At 38.2% G+C, this 21,226-nt stretch overlaps 3 protein-coding genes across 5 annotated transcripts; 1 reads left to right on the top strand and 2 right to left on the bottom strand.

Moving 5' to 3' along the window:
• Positions 1 to 2,899: 2,899 nt before the first annotated feature.
• Positions 2,900 to 4,801, bottom strand: LOC121739652 (zinc finger protein OZF-like). The gene is made up of 2 exons (XM_042132162.1): positions 3,455 to 4,801; positions 2,900 to 3,355 (listed from the first exon to the last, which is right to left on the bottom strand). Exons 1-2 carry the CDS (start codon positions 4,660 to 4,662, stop codon positions 2,962 to 2,964), a joined length of 1,602 nt encoding a protein of 533 aa, XP_041988096.1. The 5' UTR covers positions 4,663 to 4,801; the 3' UTR covers positions 2,900 to 2,961.
• A 101-nt stretch (positions 4,802 to 4,902) lies between these two features.
• Positions 4,903 to 7,497, bottom strand: LOC121739654 (DNA polymerase beta-like). 3 transcript variants are annotated; one of them, XM_042132165.1, is made up of 6 exons: positions 7,370 to 7,497; positions 6,218 to 6,657; positions 5,598 to 5,720; positions 5,357 to 5,516; positions 5,096 to 5,285; positions 4,903 to 5,012 (listed from the first exon to the last, which is right to left on the bottom strand). In XM_042132165.1, exons 2-6 carry the CDS (start codon positions 6,643 to 6,645, stop codon positions 4,918 to 4,920), a joined length of 996 nt encoding a protein of 331 aa, XP_041988099.1. In that variant the 5' UTR covers positions 6,646 to 6,657; positions 7,370 to 7,497; the 3' UTR covers positions 4,903 to 4,917. The 3 variants fall into 3 exon arrangements, with proteins under 3 accessions (XP_041988099.1, XP_041988098.1, XP_041988100.1); XM_042132164.1 differs by having other exon boundaries at positions 6,218 to 6,671; positions 7,370 to 7,445; XM_042132166.1 differs by having other exon boundaries at positions 6,218 to 6,664; positions 7,370 to 7,435.
• LOC121739650 (ATP-dependent DNA helicase Q5-like) lies at positions 7,404 to 21,072 on the top strand. The gene is made up of 11 exons (XM_042132157.1): positions 7,404 to 7,497; positions 7,872 to 8,518; positions 8,599 to 8,704; positions 11,579 to 11,739; positions 12,535 to 12,725; positions 16,056 to 16,271; positions 16,827 to 17,025; positions 17,517 to 17,726; positions 17,851 to 17,998; positions 18,423 to 19,964; positions 20,835 to 21,072. Exons 1-11 carry the CDS (start codon positions 7,404 to 7,406, stop codon positions 20,936 to 20,938), a joined length of 3,618 nt encoding a protein of 1,205 aa, XP_041988091.1. The 3' UTR covers positions 20,939 to 21,072.
• The last annotated feature ends 154 nt before the right edge of the window (positions 21,073 to 21,226 follow it).

Genomic DNA, 21,226 nt, shown 5'->3' with positions numbered 1-21,226 from the left:
GACCAAAGCGACTGCGAAGTGGGAGCGTCTGCAACGCGGGACGTTGGCGTCGGCAGAGCGGGAAAAATCTACGGTTCGCATCGTTGTCGCGCAGGTGTGCACACCAGTTTCGCGTTGCAGACGCTCCCGTCCCGCGTTACTGACGCGCAGGTTTGGCCGAAGCTTAAGAGTAGCACTTTAATCCTTCAATCGTGGATTCTTGAAAATCTATTGTTATTCTATTGTGTCTCGCTCACCGGTGAGCTTATGGGGCTTGATGGGTTAGTTAAGTAATGCAAAATAACTTTGAACTATACACTTGAGCCTGTCCAGATGAGGCATTATACGCGCGAGCGAGCGACTCGCGCGTTCCCGAGATACTAGAGCTACATATATCACGTCCAGATGCCTACGCGCGTTTTTAAATTCGCACGTAAAACGCTTGCAATGAGTGCCTGTCCAGATGAGGCGTTTTACGCGCGAAGTCCATACGCGCGTTTAAATTTCTATTGCATCCAGATACCGCGTTTTTACGCTACAAACTGTTGGACTCAAAGTTATCACGCTCCGCAATCAAATACGTCCATTCGCAACGGACTCGCGCGTAGTTGGACGCTGCAATGGCACCCAAGTATCACGACTCGCGCGTCGCTCGCGCATTTTACGGGCGAGTCGAGAGTCCCGCTCATTGCAAGCGTTATGGTGGATTTACACGGGTGACTAAAGCCGCACGATTTACGCCGCAAGACGGAAATCGACCATCTAAATGGCAATTCGACTACACCGCATGCTGCAGGCTTAAGCCGCAAGCCCCAAAGTCGTACGGCCAGTGGCCGCATGCGGCTGGTGACTAAAATCGACCGTGCAAAAGCTCAGTCGCAAGCGATCGCTTGCTGCGAATACTACTGTCGGCTGGTGACTTGCCGGGTGACTAAAATCGACCCGTTAGTCACCCGTGTAAATCGACCATTAGGAAACGCGCGTACGTATCTGGATGCGATATATTATATATATGTAGCTCTAGTATGTCGCGTACGCGCGTTTTACGCACGAGTCACTCACTCACGCGTAAAACGCCTCATCTGGATAGGCTCTGAGCGACTCTCGACTCGCCCGTAAAACGCGCTCGCAACGCGCGAGTCAGTTGCGAGTGGACGTATTTGAAGAAAATGATGGAGCGGGATAACTTCGATACGGAACTTTTTACTGAAGAAATTGAAAAAAGAGAGGCCATATGGGACATGGAATCTTCATATTATCCCAATAAAGTCATAAAACGCAGGAACTGGGAAGAAGTCGTCGAGATTTTTTGTGAAGCAGGTGATTCCGAAAAAAAGAAAATACTTTAGGTAGTAAAAATTTGTGTGTAGTAAAGCCACAACACAACTGCTCTTTCAAAGTCCGTGTTTGTAACTGGCTGCTGAATCCCTCTCAGCGTTTTACGCGCGTAAAACGCGCGCTAAACGCCTCATCTGGACAGGCTCTTATCTTCAGTTACCTCCAGTGATAATACATTATCCACACCTGATGTAATTTTTATATGCATAATGCGTTGGAATGACAGAATGTGGCAATAATTTTGCATAAGTACTTTCAAACGGTTTATTAAATAAAGACTAAACACACATTAAAATAAATACATTAGGTACATAATAGCAATTAATGTCATAGCATAAAATGGCATGTTTTGCAAAAACTAATCACATGTTTCTGCCGGAAAAAACAGAAACTTACTATTATGAAAGATACACATTATAGTAAAAAAATGTTACATTTAAATAATTATTAGCAGGGCCCCCGCTACCATATGTGCAATGTGTGCAATGCACACGGGCGCCATCCTCTAGGGGCGCCAAATCGCCATCTTTAGGGGCGCCAAAACCAAGGACCCAAAAAATTTGCCTAAAGGGGCGCCAAAATCCTTTTCTTGCACACAGGAGCCAGTAGCCCTTACGGGGGCCCTGATTATTAGCAATGAGTAAGTTACCTAGTATTAAGTACCTAAAACACAACATTATTATTACATCATAATAATTATTATTACTATTGAAATTATCAGCTTCCCTATAAATAAATAATTGTTATAATTCATAACATTGGCCCACATATAAATTACATTTGATCACAAATAAAATTCACATTATTAGACAAATTAAGTTGCTTTAGTCACATAGCACATCAAAAAGAATAATCTGGGTGCATGGTAGTGCATCCACCGAGACGAACCAAGCGAAGCGCAAGGGCAAGCAACCTACCTTTTCTCGAATTGTTTCGCCGTTTTTTGAACCATCATAGAGTTGGTTTCCGTTGTAGCAGATAGTTCATATTCTCAGGATATGATGTCAATAATAGACTAATTAAACACACTAAGTAAGTAAGTTAATTGAATAGCTCTAATAATTTAGATTTTATTGATATCTAAAATACACCGATTTCGTCACTGACTTACTCATGCACTAACACAGTATGTGTGTATATGATGAGTGATGATCATCAAAATATTTGGCTACTTCCTGAAGTGCTAGCTGCAAGCTGAAATTTGGCATGTAATCTAATTTTAATATACAACCAACAAAAAAATTCATAAACTTATAACATTCGCCCCCCATCCTCTAAAATGGGAGGGTGGAGGTTTATAAGACACTTTCACCAATTTTATGAATTTGGATTAGGACATAAGAGTTTACACGAGTACCTTGAAAAAAGTACTTACAAGAACCAACTTACAGAAAGAACTAAAATCCCACAAAAACATTCCCTGTTAAATGTTGCCGAGACAACCACATAAGGTATACCCTGTGCAAAAGATAATATGAGATCTCATGTGGTTGTGTGTGTCATTTTTGGTGGGACTACATAATGTTAAATGTAAACATTATTAGAGTAATACTTATTTGATACGGTTTTAGTATAAAAACTATAAATAAAATTTTAAATTATTCAATTTGCAAATTGACAAAAAGTCATTATTATAAAATATTATCATTCCATCATTCCATGTATTTTTATATGAGCTTTAAGAGCTGTTGACTTTCTGAACGCTTGCCCACACACCGTACATGTGAAGGGACGTTCGCCCGTATGACAGCGTATGTGAGATATCAGATCCTGTCTTTGTATAAAAGCTTTCTCACAGTGTGAACATTGATACGGCTTTTCTCCTGTGTGGGTCCTTCTATGATTCTTTAGAGTTCCTAATACTTTGAACCTTAATGGGCATAGGTCGCATGCATAGGGCCGTTCCCCCGTGTGGGTGCGTCGGTGCTTCACAAGAGAACTGGATGTCGTAAAACCGTTGCCACATTCATCGCATATGAAGGGATGTGCTCCAGTATGTTTCCGCACATGTGATTGCAGTTCCCCTTTAGATATAAACCTGTAAAAAGGAAAATTTAATTATTTGAATAAAAAAATATTATTTTGTAGAATCAACTATTCTTGTCGCCCAATGTGATTGTCCTCAATATGCACTTACGTCATTTCACACTGGTCACATTTAAACATTTTAATTCCCAAATGTCTTCTAGTGTGCTGCTGTAAATTTGTTTTTTGACTGAAGCCTTTGCCGCAAACTGAACATAGGAAGGGCTTTTCTCCTGTGTGAGTGCGTTCATGGTCCTGCAAGGTGGAGAGCATGTAGAATGCCTTTCCGCATGTCTTACACTGATGTTTTTTATCTACCTTGTGACTTTCTTGATGGGCTTCTAGACTCAATTGTGTGGGAAACCATTTGGAGCACCGTGTGCATGAGAATATGACTTTTTTATCATGGACAGAGAGTATGTGTTTGTCTAGATGGGCTTGGTGCTGAAATTCTCTATTGCAAGTGGGGCATGTGTACTTTATCTTATCTTTATGTTCGTGACTCTTCAAATGCGAGACCAGCGATGACTTCTTCAGACATTTGCGGTTGCACAGATGACATTGGTACTCCTCCTTAGGTACAATCTTTGAATGAGTGGTATAATGTTTTACTAGGGCCTTTTTAGTATCGAAAGCTTTGTTACAAGTTTTACACACATGCAGTACAGTATTAATGCAATCTTTAGAATTATTCGGAGGCTTAAAACTCGGGACTTCAATTTCTAAAGTTTTGGGACTGAAAGTTATCTCATCCTGGAAAAGGTCATGATCAAAATCTAGTGCCTCCTCCTTCAACGTCATTGGATTTTCCTCTACATTATTTTTTAACGGATTCTTGTATTGGTGAGAGTGAACGGGCTTTATAACCAATGAGGGGGAACCTAGCGGCTTAGGACCAAATTCTTCTTTAAAAGTTCTATGACACGCGACGTGGTCTTCCAGTAATCGTCCATCGGGAAACTTGAGGAAGCATATAGCACACTGGTAGTAATCTTTATCGGCATTAGAGTGAGGAATGTTTTCGTATTTGACCGTCGACTTCTCGAGCTCGTTGCGGCCGAAGCACACTTTTAGTACACTCTCTGATTGAATGCACTGCTTTTTGAATTCCTCAGCTTTTAATAAATTGTCTTGGCAGGGTCCACAGACATGATTCGGATATCGGTCGTTGATACAAATATCAATATTTGATACGAAAGCTAACACTTCACAAATAGTTCGACCATCTTTATCTATTTCATTTAACAGCGGTTTTAAATTCACAGATTCTTTCAGACAAGTCCGGCAGATATTATTCGAAGTCATAATATCAAACTCCATTGTAAATGATTTATATTTTGAACAAATAAAATTTATTTTCGTGCAACTAATTTCGTAAATATTTTTCCATAATTTTTGACAGCAATCTATAAGCTGGCGTTTGACAATTGACAGCAATTGACAGGATGACGGATGTCGACAGATGAAAAATAAAAAATTCTTTTACTTCTTAAAATAATCCAAACTTGAAACATGATAGATGTTATAAGAAATTTGATTTATTGAAACGCTAGACAAACTAAGAAAATGAACATTCTATACGTTGCGCTCTTCTGGTTTCTTGTATGGATAGTCGATATAGTCGAAAATATCTTCCTCTGATTCAATGGGTATTGGTTCCCCAGGCATACCTTAAAAGTTATAATAATTAGTAAATATAATCAATATTAGTACCTCCATCTAAATTGTATCGTCTAGCAAAATTAGAAATTACCAGTTTCCCCGATGGGCTTTAAAGAGTACTCATTGAGAGTAAAACGATTTTCAAGAGCGTGTGCTCGCATTTGCTTATTGAAAACATCGCTGCCAGTGAAATACAGCACTGCACAATAATATTGTTCACTGGGGATCAATCTTATATCCAACCGACGAGGAATATGGTTCGCTGATAAACGGCATACACCCTTAAAAAAATCAACACTTATATTATATATTATAACATTTTCTTGTATATTAAAAATAAAATAAAGCTTACCATAAATTTTGTATCACCCAATGATATGGTGTCGGTTATAATATCACCCAATAGAGCGACCACGTTACTTAAAAATTTATCGTCTTTATTTTTCTTGCTTAATTTCACAGATGGATGCGTTACAAGAACGTCAATATCACCGCTTTCTGGTTTTCCACGTCTAAAATATGCCATGGAAATGATAAAAGACTCGAAAGAATATTAATGTGAATATTCTTTCGATTATTAATTATTATACTACCTGTAGCTGCCACAAATAGTTATGGTGAAATTTTCGTCATATTTTTTCAAACGATCATGTATAATTTTCTCAATTTCCTGTATTTCTGACCTGGGTATCTTCTTTTCAAAATCAAGAAAATATCTGAAAATAACAAAGTACAAAGTTCCCTTCTCTCGCAAAAACTGTTCAAAATGTGAATAACTAAATCTTATGCCGCGGCCGCATATATGCGTCTATCGTACGAAGCTTCGTGCTATGACTATGAGACGATGCTGTTGGACGATACACGCAGATCGTCCAATAGTATCGTTTTAAGCACGAAGCACTTCGCAGGTGCGGCTCGGGCATGAGGTGAATAAAATACTTATTGTTTACTTTATTAGTTATTTTACTTACAACTAGATGGCGCCCGCAACTCCGTTGCGACTAAATTCGTTTATCGCGCGGGAACCGTACATTTTTCCGGGATGAAAAGTATCCTATGTCCTTTCCCGAAACTCAAAAAATCTCCATAGCAAATTTGGTTCAGCGGTTTATTTAGCGCGGCGTGAAGAGGTAACAGACAGACAGATTATCAGATAGACATTAGACACACTTTCACATTTATAATATTAGTATGGATATTAGTATGGACTTACTTTAATCCAAGAAGCTGGTGGTGGTTTAGTTTATCTTTATTTTTGGCTAAGTCTTCTATGGTTGTTATGCCACTGTTTACTAAATCAGCTGCTTTAACCGGCCCTATTCCAGACACTCTTGTAAGCATACTGATCGCTTGTGCATTTTTGTCCTGATGTATATTTTCTAGTTTTTTCAGCTTGCCTGTTTGCAAAAATTCATCAATTTTTTTCGAAATTTTATCTCCTATGCCATTGAGAGATTTCGCTTCATCTCCAGATTTTATTCTTGTTTGATGAGCGGCTAAAACACTTGCTGCTTTTCTATATGCATTGTATTTGTGTATATTACGAGTGACATTTTTTTCATATTCGGCCAACTCCATTAAGAAATCACAAAAATCTGCGTTGAGATTGTCGTCGCCAGCAGGATTTTTACGTTTGCTCATTTTGAGGATAGTCTGAAATCTATAATCTATATATCTTCTTCTTCTTATATATAAAAATGGATTTTCAAATGTGTTAGTCGCGCTAAAACTCGAAAACGGCTGAACGGATTGGACTGATTTTAGTCTTAAAATATTCGTAGAAGTCCAGGGAAGGTTTTAAAGTGACACGAAGTTCACCGGGATAGCTAGTAATATATATAAAAATGGATTTTCAATTGTGTTAGTAACGCTAAAACTCAATAACGGCTGAACGGATTGGGTTAATTTTAGTCATAAAATATTCGTAGAAGTCCAGGGAAGGTTTTAAAGTGACACGAAGTTCACCGGGACAGCTAGTAATAACTAAACTTGTTTCTATTCGTACAATACCAAATATTATAAAAAACTAAAATCAGTCATGTTATTGCATCACTTTTACATGGAAGATGAATACCTACTCTGAAATTTAGATCAATAGAACGAACATAATATTTTTCTAAGTGGCCGCCTACAACACCCCTAAGCTCTAAACAATCTATTTCAAAGACTTTAGGCAAAAAAGTGATTAATTAAAAAAGTTACCTCAAATGTCATCAAACTGTCATTTGACTTTGACATTTGACTTTTTGTTTAGCTGTTTTTGTCTAGAAATGTCGCTAAATTATTTATATTTCGTGTTAAAATATTTTCCATATACAATAAAATAATGGTAACAGAACATTAGAAGAATAATTCAGTAAAGTACCTGTTAAGACGCTTTCAACAAAAAGACACCTGGCATGGATAGTGTAACGGAGAAACTCGTACAGTGTTTTGGTCATAAAAAATTCAAAAGTGAACTTCAAGAGAGAGCTGTGAGAGCAATAGCACGAGGTCGGTTAATGTTTCACGATTTTTATACGTATTTTAATTTAAAATTATTTTTGGCGGCGTTTAACATTTTATTGAAAGTTATTTTCGCTAACGCGTAATACCAGTGCTGCCACACTAATAAATCAAAAGCAAAAGCTTTGGACATTTAAGCTTTGTACACACATACATTATAAAGACTAGTGTACACGGTATTAGGTTCAGTAATTTATTTTTTTAATTTAACAAAATTAAATTTAACAAAGTTTTTAGCAGTAATTACTGTTATCAACTTTTAACTGTTTAATTAAAAAAGAAAGAATTTTATTACATAAATTAATTCTTACTTTTCATTTTTATTGTGGTTACTTAATATTTTTTGTTTGAATTAATTCCAGGAGTTCACGATGTCTTTGTTTCAATGCCAACTGGTTCGGGAAAGTCCCTCTGCTTCCAACTTCCGGCAATGCTCCAGGACAATAAAGTGGCAATCGTGTTTTCACCCTTACTGGCTCTCATCAAAGATCAAATTGACCACTTGTGCAAGTTAAAAATAACAGCGGAATCCATAAACTCCAAAATGACATCTAAAGACAGAGAAAGGGTGCTGAATGATTTACGCAGTATGAAACCTAGCACACGATTTCTGTATGTGACTCCCGAACAGGCTGCTACGGAAACCTTCAAATCTCTCATCGAGCATCTAGTCAAGTATAGGAAAGTGTCTTATATAGTAGTTGATGAAGCCCACTGTGTGAGTGAGTGGGGGCATGACTTCCGACCGGATTACTTAAAGCTGGGAAACTTGAGGGAAACGTATAAGACCATACCGTGGGTAGCCCTCACCGCTACAGCCAGCATAGAAGTAGTTAGAGATATTCAAACAAACCTCAAGCTCCTGAATCCAGTGGCTCAGTTCAAAACACCTAGCTTTAGAAAGAATTTGTTTTATGATGTTGTTTACCAAAATTGTATTCAGGACGAAATCGGGGATCTCGTTGAATTTTTAAAGAAGAATTTAAAAGACCCAGATAATGTTAAGCCAGTAAGTTATCCTATGATTTAATTGTAGTAAAGTTTATTTTTATTTATGTTCAAAATTATTGATTTGTATTTTATTTTCAGAAAGATAAGAGTGTGGCAATTGTGTACTGCAGAACAAGAGAACAAACAGAGGATCTAGCAGGAATGTTGTCAAAAAGAGGTCTTCCAGCCTTAGCATATCATGGAGGTAAGCTTTGTAGAGTGAGTTGCTCTATATCTCTATACCATTAACGTCTATTAACCGATTCAATGCGGCGCACATTTTTGAAGACTTTCAGTCGTGGTGGCATACAATTTTCCCGTGACACGTGAGCCGTGTCATACGCCATAGAAGTAGATGACACGGCTACCGTGTCATCCGCCACGTTGAAAAAGCTTTATGGTTTTTTTTGGTTTTTACGCCTGTATTAATTTTGTTGAGCCCAAACCATTGTTGTTGACGGTAGGCTACATTGTTTTGAGTTGATTTCAAGTAGTTTTACTAAGTGTAAACCTGAAAATAGCAAGTAAGCGATTTTTTTATTCAAAATCAAAATCAATCCCTTGAGAATCAATTAAACTCAATTTTTGAGTTTAATTGATTCTCAAGGGACTTTATATAATACTGTGAATCCTGCAGCTTCTTTTTAATATTATGTGTGTCCTCTAAACATTGTTCATACTCTAATCTGCAATTATCAAAACTATCCACAACACTTTGTAGTTCTGAGTTACTGTCACAGATAAGTTCATATTGTTGATTCAGTTTACTAAGCTCCACTTTTAAATTTGCGTTTTTTCCAAAATTATAAGCATTTCTTTCTCACTCTCATCACGTTCAAATAGTAGCTGTTGACATTGGTCCTTAGAGTCCTTTAGCTCCTGGAGGGCAACTCGGAGCTGTTCTTCTGTCCGACGGGCTACATTTGAACGTGTCATCATTTTGCTTTTTTGATTAATTTATTCCTGATATCTGAAACTGAATACAGAAATTATTTTATGGGGTGAAGTTGTAAAGCAAATGCTCACCTGCTGCCCAAGTATTACTTGTCAGCCCCAAACTTTGTTTCAGTTGCACAGTAAGTACACAGGAAAATGTTGAAATTAATGAAGCAAAATGAAGAGATGAAAATGAAGTTAAGAAATAAATGAAAAAAAGCAACAAGAAAGATAGTATAGACAGATTAAAGTAGTGAATGTAATCTGTGTATACTGTACTTTAATATAGGTTAATGTCAAATACTCAAATAACATTAATTGTACATTATGAAAATTTGAGAGTGACAAGCTATGTTAGTCTGAATAGTAGACTAGAATAATATTATTTATACTTAATATATTGTTTTATTGTGATAATGTTATAGAGTTATAGTATAATGTATGTTTTTTATCATCTACTTTGCTTTAACAACAGTTAAGCCAAGAGATGAAACCGAACCGAATAGAACCTATGAGAATGTTAATTTGTATAGGTTATTGAATGTATGTAGGTACCTGGTAAATACTTAATATTTTACATAAAATTTACTTATAGTAAGTAGTTAAAGACAGTTAAGTTATGATAAAAACTACAATATTTTGAGTTTATGAGTCGGCTAGTGTATGTTCATCATTTTTTAAGGTTCCACAAGTGTTAAGCTAGGAGAGAACTAACAAAGCCAAAGTGTCATTCCTTGTAACTATTTCAGGGTAAGTTTTGTATAGTGTAAGGCAATTAATACTATATTACATTGAGCAGTAGGTGAAGTGGTATGTATATGAAACACTATACTCCCCAGGTTATTTGCAGAATATCAGGAACAAAATTCATCCACTTGAATTCAGATGTTGCAAACCTTTTGTAGGTTTCAACTCACGTCTCACGGTCCCGAAGGTGCTGAACAGAACTCCTGATTCCTTGTAGATACGTGTTTGGGAGTTTCGCTGTTGTTTAAAATACCAAAATCATAAGCTTCTATGCTGATAATCATCAACACTACACCATGCATCATCAAATTATGACCCTGTTATTAGTACTTTTCATAGTCTTATAGATCATGACTGATGTTTTTGATCATTATCCTGTAGTTTGTGTAATGATTTTAATATTATTTTGTTATTTTAAAGAATAATACTAGTATTCGAATTTGATGTTATGGCTACCAAGGTGTGTAAGTGACAATTATGTTAATAAAAAACGCCAAAACTGTGTAGAAAACCTTAAGAATAACAAAAAAGAGTAAAATTATTATTTTTAAACAAAAAAATTAAAACCGACTTCCAAGGTAAAAACAATAGTAATTTTTTAAACTGAACTAAAAAGTATTAAATAATAATTCTTATTCTGTACTCAGTATTTCTGTTCTCAATCTTCATAATTTTGAAGTCAGTACCAGTCATATAAGTTGCAGTTACATTATTCCCTGGCCGGCCTGACCTGGCGATTAGGTGAGCTGGCGGCTAGTTAGCCGGCGGGCGTCCGAATTTTTGTGAGCAGAAATTTCGGATAATGTACGGTGGGCTTAAAAAGGAAACAGTACCTACTTTTTTCAATTCACAGAATATTCAGAGAGGAAGCCTATAAGCTTGTTTTACGTAGAAAATGTAGACGGTTTTGTTCGGAGTAGAACCTTCTAAAGTGTAATTTGAGGGAGATACAATCGCTTTTTAAATGACACGGCTCACGTGTCATACGCCACACGTTAAAAACCCATAAGACGCGGCTGCCGTATAATCCGCAATGAATGCACCTTTTAAAAAAGGTTGACGGCCCCTACTTTTTTTCAAATCACAGAATATTCAGAGGCGAAGCCTATAGGCTTGTTCTACGTAAAAAATTAAGATGATTTTGTTCAGAGTAGAACCTTCTAAAGTGTAATTTGAGGGAGATACAATCGTTTTTCAAATGACACGGCTCCCGTGTCATACGCCACACGTTAAAAACGCGTATGACACGGCTCCCGTGTCATCCGCACTGAATCGGTTAAAAAAATTAAGCGCACTTAAAATATATTTCATTGACTTTTTGGCAGTAAAATGTTTTTATTGTTCAGCTTAAAAACAAGCAACTTTTTAATATCAAGATTAACCATATTATATTCAGGTCTGAAAACTGGCGACAGAATCTCAGTCCAGGAGCAATGGTCGAAAGGCGATTGCCCGTGTGTGTGCGCAACGATATCCTTCGGTATGGGCGTAGATAAGGCGAGCGTGCGTGCCGTCGTGCATTGGGGTCTGCCGCAAAACGTTGCTGCTTACTATCAGGTTTATCATTTGTTTTTCTTTTTTTTATATGGAAAGCATTATTGATGGTAAAGTGTTTGACAGTAATAAAATACAGTCTGCTTGCACTAATAGTCAATAGTAGGAAGTAGTACACAAAGACACAATATACATCTAGGCTAGGATATGATGTTAAAGCATTGGATTGAGATACTACATAATAACGACATACATAAATTATAGACCTTTTCCTACCACATTTATGCAATAAGTCATTATATTTTACCACATTTACCACATTTATGCAATAAGTCATCATATTTTATACGTGGGAGAGCCATGCTTCGGCACGAATGGGCCGGCTCGACCGGAGAAATACCACGTTCTCACAGAAAACCGGCGTGAAACCGCGCTTGCGCTGTGTTTCGCCGAGTGAGTGAGTTTACCGGAGGCCCAATCCCCTGACCCCTACCCTATTAGCTTCCCTCCCCTATTACCCTACTTCCTCTTAAAAGGCCGGCAACGCACTTGCGGCTCTTCTGATGCTGCGAGTGTCCATGGGCGACGGAAGTTGCTTTCCATCAGGTGACCCGTTTGCTCGTTTGTCCCCTTATTTCATTAAAAAAAAAAAGAGTCAGACTAGCATGTAGAGTTTCGTACCGTAAAACATTTTTTATATGGTCTCCACTGTTATTTACAAATGTATCGTACAAACATTTCTTTTATTTTAAATTCATTATTTCATTAAAATTACAAATAGTCTTGTTACAGAGCAGGGTCCTGGTTAAGGAACCCTACTATTACGATTCCTTTAAACAGGCCATTGTGGTATTTCAGGAATCGGGTCGAGCGGGTCGCGACGGCCGTTCCGCGTTCTGTCGCATTTACTACTGCCGCAGCGAGCGAAACGCGGTGGACTTTCTGCTCAAGTCGGAAATCGCGCGTTCGAAAACGCCCGAACAGAAGCAGAGATGCAAGAACGCTTACAAGAGCTTCGAGATAATGGTCAAATATTGCGAAGACGTCAGGTGAGTGTAAATCCATACTTAATATTATAAATGGGAAAGTGTTTATTTTTTTATGAAATAAGGGGGCAAACGAGCAAACGGGTCATCTGATGGAAAGCAACTTCCGTCGCCCATGGACACTCGCAGCATCAGAAGAGCTGCAGGTGCGTTGCCGGCCTTTTAAGGGGTAACAGGGGAGAGTAGGGAAGGGAATTATAGGGGAGGGTAGGGAATGAAATAGGGGAGGGTAGGGAAGGGAAAAGGGTAGGAGATTTGGCCTCCGGTAAACTCACTCGCTCGGCGAAACACAGCGCAAGCGCTGTTTCACGCCGGTTTTCTGTGAGGACGTGGTATTTCTCCGGTCGAGCCGGCCCATTCGTGCTGAAGCATGGCTCTCCCACGTCTAAAATGTCTGTCTGTCCGTCCGTCTGTATGTATGTAATAGTAATAATAATAATAGACATTTATTCAACAAAGTTCACAGTACACTACGAGGGCTGCTATTTATGTATCCGGAACTGGCCACTTACAAGAACAATATTTAAAAAGTAATTACAACATTTGAAAATAGAACTCTTTGGTTGAAGAATACATTTTGTTTCATGTGACTGTCAATTATTTTTCCATTGTGGCGTCATTTTGAAAATTGCGTGTCTTTATTTGCCATGGATTTAACGCGTGAACATTTTCGTGCAATGATTTACTACGATTTTCGGCGTGGGCTAAATCAACAACAGTGCTTTATTCAACTCACCGCAACTTTTGGAGATGAAGCACCATCAAAAACCACTGTTTATCACTGGTACAGTGAGTTTAATCGTGGGCGGTCTATGCTCACGGATGAAAATAAAGAAGGTCGCCCAAAATATAGATGCTGTGCGGGAACTAATAATGCGTGATCGTCATGTTACATATCGCGAGATAGAGGCGTCCTTAGGCATAAGTATGACGAGCATACATAAGATATTACACGAACATTTGGCTGTAAAAAAATATGTTCGCGTTGGATTCCGCACAACTTGACAATCGATCAAAAACGGGCTCGTGTCGATTGGTGCAAAAAAATTATAAAAAAATACAACCGTGGTACGTCAAAAGCCGTTTATAATATCTACACAGGTGATGAATCTTGGATCTATGCATATGACCCCGAAACTAAACAACAGTCAACGGTGTGGGTGTTCCAAGATGAGCCGAAACCAACAAAAGTTACTCGTGCAAAAAGTACTTTGAAGCAAATGGTCGCCTGTTTTTTTGGAATTAATGGACATGTGGCTACAGTGCCATTAGAGAATCGTAAAACGGTTAATTCTGAATGGTATACGACCATTTGTTTACCAGAAGTCTTTGAAGAAATAAGAAAGGACAACCGACAACGCAGAATCATATTACATCACGACAATGCTAGCTGTCACACCTCAGCTGAAACAACTCAGTTTTTGGAGGGTCAAAAGATCGAATTGACTGGTCATCCGCCGTACAGCCCTGATTTGGCACCTAACGATTTCTTTTTATTTCCATACGCGAAGAACAAATTACGTGGTCAACGTTTTTCGAGCCGCGAAGAGGCTGTTGATGCGTTCAAAATGCACGTTTTGGAGATACCTCAATCAGAATGGAAAAAGTGCTATGAAAATTGGTTCCAGCGTATGCAAAAGTGTGTCGATCATCGCGGCGAATATTTTGAAAAGCAATAAAACCATATTAAATGATATATGTTTGTTTCTTTTTTTAATTCCGGATACATAAATAGCAGCCCTCGTACAATAAAACAAAGCACAACAATAGAGACAGAAAACAAAAACAAAAACGCACATATTATGTGTTACCTCTTCACGCCCAAAATGTTGCTGTAGATAATTTGGCTTGGAGGTACTTTGAGTTTCGGGGAAGGACATAAGATACTTTGTATCTCAAAAAAATGTACGGTTCCTGCGCGATAAACGAATTCTGGCACAACGGATTTGCGGGCAACATCTAGTTAGGAAATAATTATAAGCATAAATGATATCACTGGCCTAGGTAGAAATATAATTTTTTGGCTCCATCATTCGTTATTCGTTAACTTCGGATTAGTAGTTTAAACCTTACAGTGAAGGACGCATACATAAAACAGCCATAAATAATAATCTAAATCGTTCCCTTTAGTATTGTTGTTGCCTCATAATAATTTTGAACCAGACAATATATTACATAACACTTTACAATGCATCCAAGGAAATACTATGTAAAATGTAAATGTATGCAAAGTGCGGCTGTATAAATAAAATGAACTATGACTTCTTCGTTTTGAGTAGATTCCGATTTACTCAAAACGAAGAAGTCATAGTTCATTTGGTATAATATTTGGAAAATATACTTCATAAAAAAAAAACTAGACTAGAAACAAAAAAAAAAATATATATATATATATGTATATATATATATATATATATACAAGAATTGCTCGTTTAAAGATATAAGATAAGGTAATAAATTATACTTATTTAGTAAAATTACAATGTTTTAAATATCTGACTTTCGCGTCAGATTGTAAAGGAAAAATAAAACTTTAATACCAGATTTATACTCGCGTCTCGTGGCTCGGCTCGCGGCGCGCCTCGCAGCTCGCGTTGAAGCGCGAGTGTAAACATAAAGCTCGCGTCCCCCTCGAGCTCCTTTGGAAATCGCTCCCGACGCGAGCCCTGCGAGCCGCGAGCTCGAGTTTACACTCAGGGCTCGCGGCGCGTCTCGTGGTTCGCCTCGTGGCTCGCGCGCGAGTGTAAATCGAGTATAAGAGAGACAATAGTTTTAACTTTTATCCACCCATCTTGATCTAACGATACCGATACCAATCTACAAATATCATTTCGCTAAATGCGATATTATATTAATGTAAATTAGTGATGGTACTTTATCAAATCACTTTCAAAGTCACATAAAAACTAGGCCTTTACATCCGTTGTGGATGATTTATACAGTATTTTTCAGAGCGAAGTAACCACTCCTCAAATACTGTAGTGCCTGGGACAAGATTTTTAAATGTCCGTATGGTTGCCCAAGCGTATACGGCATTCTCGCATCATAGTCGGCCTAGTCCAGAAGAAAGAACTAGTCAATACATCTGGAGCCAACCATGTGCGGGTTTCCTCACGATGTTTTCCTTCACCGTACGAGCGTCCGTTTACAACATTAACTATAATAATAAAGAAATCGCAGTAAGGAAGGCTTGCACGACTTTGTCTAGATTTAATTACTGTTTAGAGATAAACAAGCAGTTCCATCGAGACTTGGCTAGTTTTTTACAGAATGTTTTTGGTGGGGTAGGCTTTAATGTAGCTTACAATTCGTAAAAAAAAAAAAACGTTGCAGATGTCGTCACAAAACGTTCGCGGACTACTTCGGCGACGAGACGCCCCGCTGCGTAGACCGCTGCGACGCGTGCGCGGACGAGCGGGGCGTGCGACGCGCGCTCGAACAGCACATGCGCCGCGCCATGAGCGCACGACTCACCACGGGGCTCATAGCTCAGGACGCGGAGGCCGAGGACCCCGACTTGTACGGCGGGGGACGAGTAGCGGCCGCCAGGTACTTGTATAGACTATAGTATAGTAGAGCGAGTATGCTAACAGCCAACAGCTATAGTCTACTGCAGAGTGTTTGAACCTGTGGGTCGCAACTCGCGACTCTGGGAGGTCTACTACAGAAACATTTATTTTACAAAACATGGTGAAGAATGTAGGGGTCAATTTATACTAGCGCAGAGTGGAAGCGCATCGAAGCGAATTATGAATTCAACCTTAACTCCAAAGCGTTAACACACACATTACTTCTAAGAATTTAAAAAGGCGCGCGACCATCGCTGATTGGTCTCGCAGAAGTAATGTGTGCGTTACGCTCTGAATTTAAGGTTGAATTTTCTATGTTCAGTTTTTGGGGATTCGCTTCGATGCGCGTTAGTATAAATTGACCCTAGGACTGTAGGACACTATTTATTGCGAGCACAATATGCAGCTCCCGTGGGGTTTTTAAGCAACCTCCATTAATTTAATTAGCATTCCAAGTACAGGTTAACCGACTTCAAACAGAGAGGTCCTATGTTCAACTGTATATTTTATTTTATCAAGTCGTATTTTCCAACAGAGAGACCGAATCGTACTACGGCGGCGACAGCGACGGATCAGACAGCGACAGTCGCCGTCGCGTGGGCGAGGAGACCAAGTCCATGATACTCAAGGAGCTCGCCAACAGACGGAAGATCATCGAGCAGGACAGAAAACGGAACGACACGGAGTCCACTAAATACTCCAAGTGCAAAGCCGCCGAGAGCACGGGGAAGAAGGTAGGAAATACGTAATAGTTTATAGCAATCCGCCGTTACTGGGACATCGCTAACAAAAATTTAAATATAATGCCACTTTATGACCTAGGTCCTAGACTATGAATTCTTAGCTCTAACATTACAAACCAGCGGCGGCATGCATCGTATAGCCTAGGACCTAGGTCATAAAGTGGCATTATATTTAAATTTTTGTCTGTGACGTCCCGGTGAGGGCAGCGGTGGACAAACGGCTTAATACTAGACTGATACTCTGGTTCAGGATGCTCTACCTGTAACAATGCAATACTTCATGCAGCAGCGTAGCTTAGCAATGTTCTTGAAATTAAACCTGTACAATACAAGTCAAAAGTCATCTTAAATTACGCTTCTATGTGTGTACACCTAATTAACTCGATAGTCTACTCTCTACACTAATATTTAAAAAATAACATTTCTTTTTACTTTTAAAGTTAAATTTTCTAATGTAAGTTTTATTCTCTCATCACCTACAGGTAAACGGACTAACAATAAGCGGTCGCGAGGGCTACTTGACGCTGCTGGTGGACGCTCTCACCACCAACTTGGAGCGGATGAAGGGAATAGAGGAACCCGACCATCATCTGAAGAAGCACCACATAGAACAGTGTGCGGTGGAGCTGGAGTATGAGGTGTTCTCTGCCAGCACTGTCATCAGCCTGTATAGACGGGGAATGTCTAAACTGGTAAATAGAAATATGAAATCAAAGCCTTTAGAATACTTTAGATATAGGTTGATAGTGGCATAAAAGGCATGATATTTATTACAACATACTTAACTGCGTTTAGTTAACTATAGAACTTTTTCAGATATCAGCAATTAAAGGCTGTACAGACAGTCTATATCCAAAGTTAAAGGAGTTTAAGCCTATGAAAGAAAATCAAACTCTTGCGGAATTCGTTCACGACTTTGAGAAGAAAAAAGAATGTGGATTCATCACTGCATCACAATTGGATTGTAAGTAAAAATTGACAATAATATTATGTACTAAACGTTATACGTGAGAGAGCCATGCTTCGGCACGAATGAGCCGGCTCGACCGCAGAAATACCACGTTCTCACAGAAAAACGGCGTGAAACAGCGCTTGCGCTGTGTTTCGCCGAGTGAGTGAGTTTACCGGAGACCCAATCCCCTACCCTATTCCCTTCCCTACCCTCGCCTATTCCCTTCCCTTCCCATCCCTGCTCTCCCCTATTACCCTATTCCCTCTTAAAAGGCCGGCAACGCACCTGCAGCTCTTCTGATGCTGCGAGTGTCCATGGGCGACGGAAGTTGCTTTCCATCAGGTGACCCGTTTGCTCGTTTGCCCCCTTATTTCATAAAAAAAATAATTAAATGCTGATAATATTATGTTTAAGCTATACTTATCTCTATTTTCAGGCAAAAGAAAAGAAAAGTCGGAGTCAGTTATGTCAAAATCTGATAAAGAATCGAAGAGAAAAGCGAATGCATTCAGGAAGGATCCCATGACACAAACAAAACTAAAAGAGTTTTTCACGGTAAAGCAGAATGAAGATCCACAGTCCGATACTGATGAAGATGGAGGTCTCTTGATTGACGAGCAAGCTTCAACGATTCACAACGAGACCACTCTAAAATTAAACGCCGATGACACAGTTAAAATAGAAGACACTAACGATACAGACCATTCAGATAACTCCAGCGATCACAGCTCGCCCGAAAAACAAACGACGAAGAAAATATTCATAAACATCACACTACAGCCTATGAAAAAGGAAGAAAAAGAGAAGACTAAAATAGAAAGTGACAAAAATAGTAAAGAAACAGTCAATAAAGAGGACCCAAAATCAAAACATATCAAGCCGACAGCGAAAAGAAAAATTAAGGCTCTGTTCGGTGAATCTGACAGTGAAGGGGAGCCAGACGGGAAAAAAACAAAAGTTTCTAAATCGTCCTCAGATAAGACAAAGACGCCCGAAAAACATGATAGCGAAGGGGAGTCAGACGTGAAGAAACCGAAAGTTTCCAAATCCTCCTCAGATAAGACAAAAACGCCCGAAAAACACAAAAAACATAAATCCAGTGAAAGGAAATCGCACAAGAAAGACAAAGAGAGAAGGCATAAGTCCTCCGATGGTAAAAAAGAAAAGGAAGTAAAAGACGACAGAAGCGACAAGAAACTTTCTAATCATGATGTGAAAATAGAAAGTAAAGACGAAAATAAAACTCACAAGCACAATGATGAAAAGACGCATAGTGAAAAAAATAGATACCAGTCGTTTGATGATTCAGACTCGGAAAAAGAGTTGGTGATAGATGACGGGAACTGTGATAAATCTTCCAGTTTTAATGACCAAGATGAAACGTTGGTCATAAATAATACTTCTAAAAGAAATACTGAAGTGTTCGATGACAGATCCATGTCCGATAGTGATATGATGTCTGATATGGACACGGATCAAAAAACAAAACCCGGGGAAAATATCAACGACAAATCGTTTGACAAGGACTATCAGTTGAGTTTGGAGGCGGAAAAAGTTCTAATGCAACTCAAACAATTCACAGAAACAAAACCTACAGTTGAAGTCGAAAAAAATAAGGTCGAAGATACAAAGATAAATGTTTCTAACAACAACGACGTGTCTATATCACCGACGAAGCACGGGACAAAACATAAAGAACCACATAAACATAGCCCACACAAACTTAGCAAAGAAAAGAAAGAAAAATCACATAAACATAGTAGCAAAACAGATAGGTCTCACGACAAAGAAAAAGCTAAAATAAAACTGAAACAGAAAGAGGAGAAGAAAGAGAGAAAAGCTGAGAAGGTGGATGTAGCTGGGCTCGTCGTGAAACTGCTTATGCCTTATTACAAGAAGAAGAAAATTAATAGCAGGGACCTGTTCAAAATTACTGCCAGACACATAGTGCATCAACTGTTAGCCATTCAAGTTACAGGTAAATTATTTTGTTTTTAGTTTTGGATTTTGAAGATTTCTAATTGAAGTTCTTTCTCCTTTTTCGAAAGTTACTTAAAATTTGATTGTTTTTAGATTCTTTCATCTTAATATAACATATATTAAAATCATAGCTGGGCATTAACTCGTTAATCCGTTAATTAACGAAGTTAACATTTGATTAACGGATTAACTTTTAAAAATATTAACGTAATCGTTAACTTCCGTTAATATGCAGAAGTCCGTTAATCGTTAATCCAATGCCTACTATTTGCCGCACGACACCGCGGCGCGGTGCGAAAACAGGCTTCACAGACTAACGTTATCAAACGACAAGTGCCGGGCGGGCGGGCAGCGCGGCGCCGCGGCACGGCAGCAGCGAAACAAAAACAATACTAGATACATTTTCAGGCGCATGCGAGTGAGGAGATTTGTTTCGTTTTATCATTTCATTACTCAGCGCCGGTGCTTATAGAGAGAGTGATTTGTTTATTGTTATTATAAATCATTTGTATGTTGATAAAGAAGAGTTAGTATTTTGTTTTGTCCCTAATATGTTGACTTCCAAAACTTTAAACCAACAGGTTTTGTATGTACACTAACGCAATGATATAAGTTACAACAAGGCCATATTACACATATTAACGGATTAACGATTAACGTTAACTAGCGTTAATGCGTCCGAAATGTAACGCTTTAACGGTTAACGAAGCTAAGATTTTTTTTTACGGATTAACGATTAAGAACTTAACTATTTGATTAACGGTGCCCAGCTATGATTAAAATGAAAGAAAAGAATTAAACAAAAGATGCAAGATTTTTATCGTTGTTATATACAAATAATAAGATGAATATTGTGTTACATTTTCAGAGGAAGCCGCTATAAGCATGATGTTAAAGAAAGCATTTAAAAAGGAAATCACAATAGAGAAGGAGAGTGACTTGGATTCGAAACTAATTATAAGTAAAAACTAAAACCATAATTTATACTGTTGTTGTAAATATAATTATTGTTAATGAGTGCACGTTTTTGAAATGAATATTCTTGTATAATGTTTAATGAAAATTTTGTTACACAATAAAAGTGACAATTTAAATTTGTTACAATATAATTGATTTTCATATTACTTTGTATAAAAATATACTTAGATGGTAAGTATTATATCTAGTATTAAAAGCCTCCTAAAATTAACAGCTCTAAGCTCTAAATTAGATAACAACATATATGTCTTTCTTGCAACATTACACAGAGTTTATTATGTA

This window comes from Aricia agestis, chromosome 2, assembly GCF_905147365.1.
Source record: "Aricia agestis chromosome 2, ilAriAges1.1, whole genome shotgun sequence".
In the NCBI taxonomy this organism is placed as follows: Eukaryota; Metazoa; Arthropoda; class Insecta; order Lepidoptera; family Lycaenidae; genus Aricia; species Aricia agestis.
This window is presented reverse-complemented; position numbering and strand designations above follow the sequence as displayed.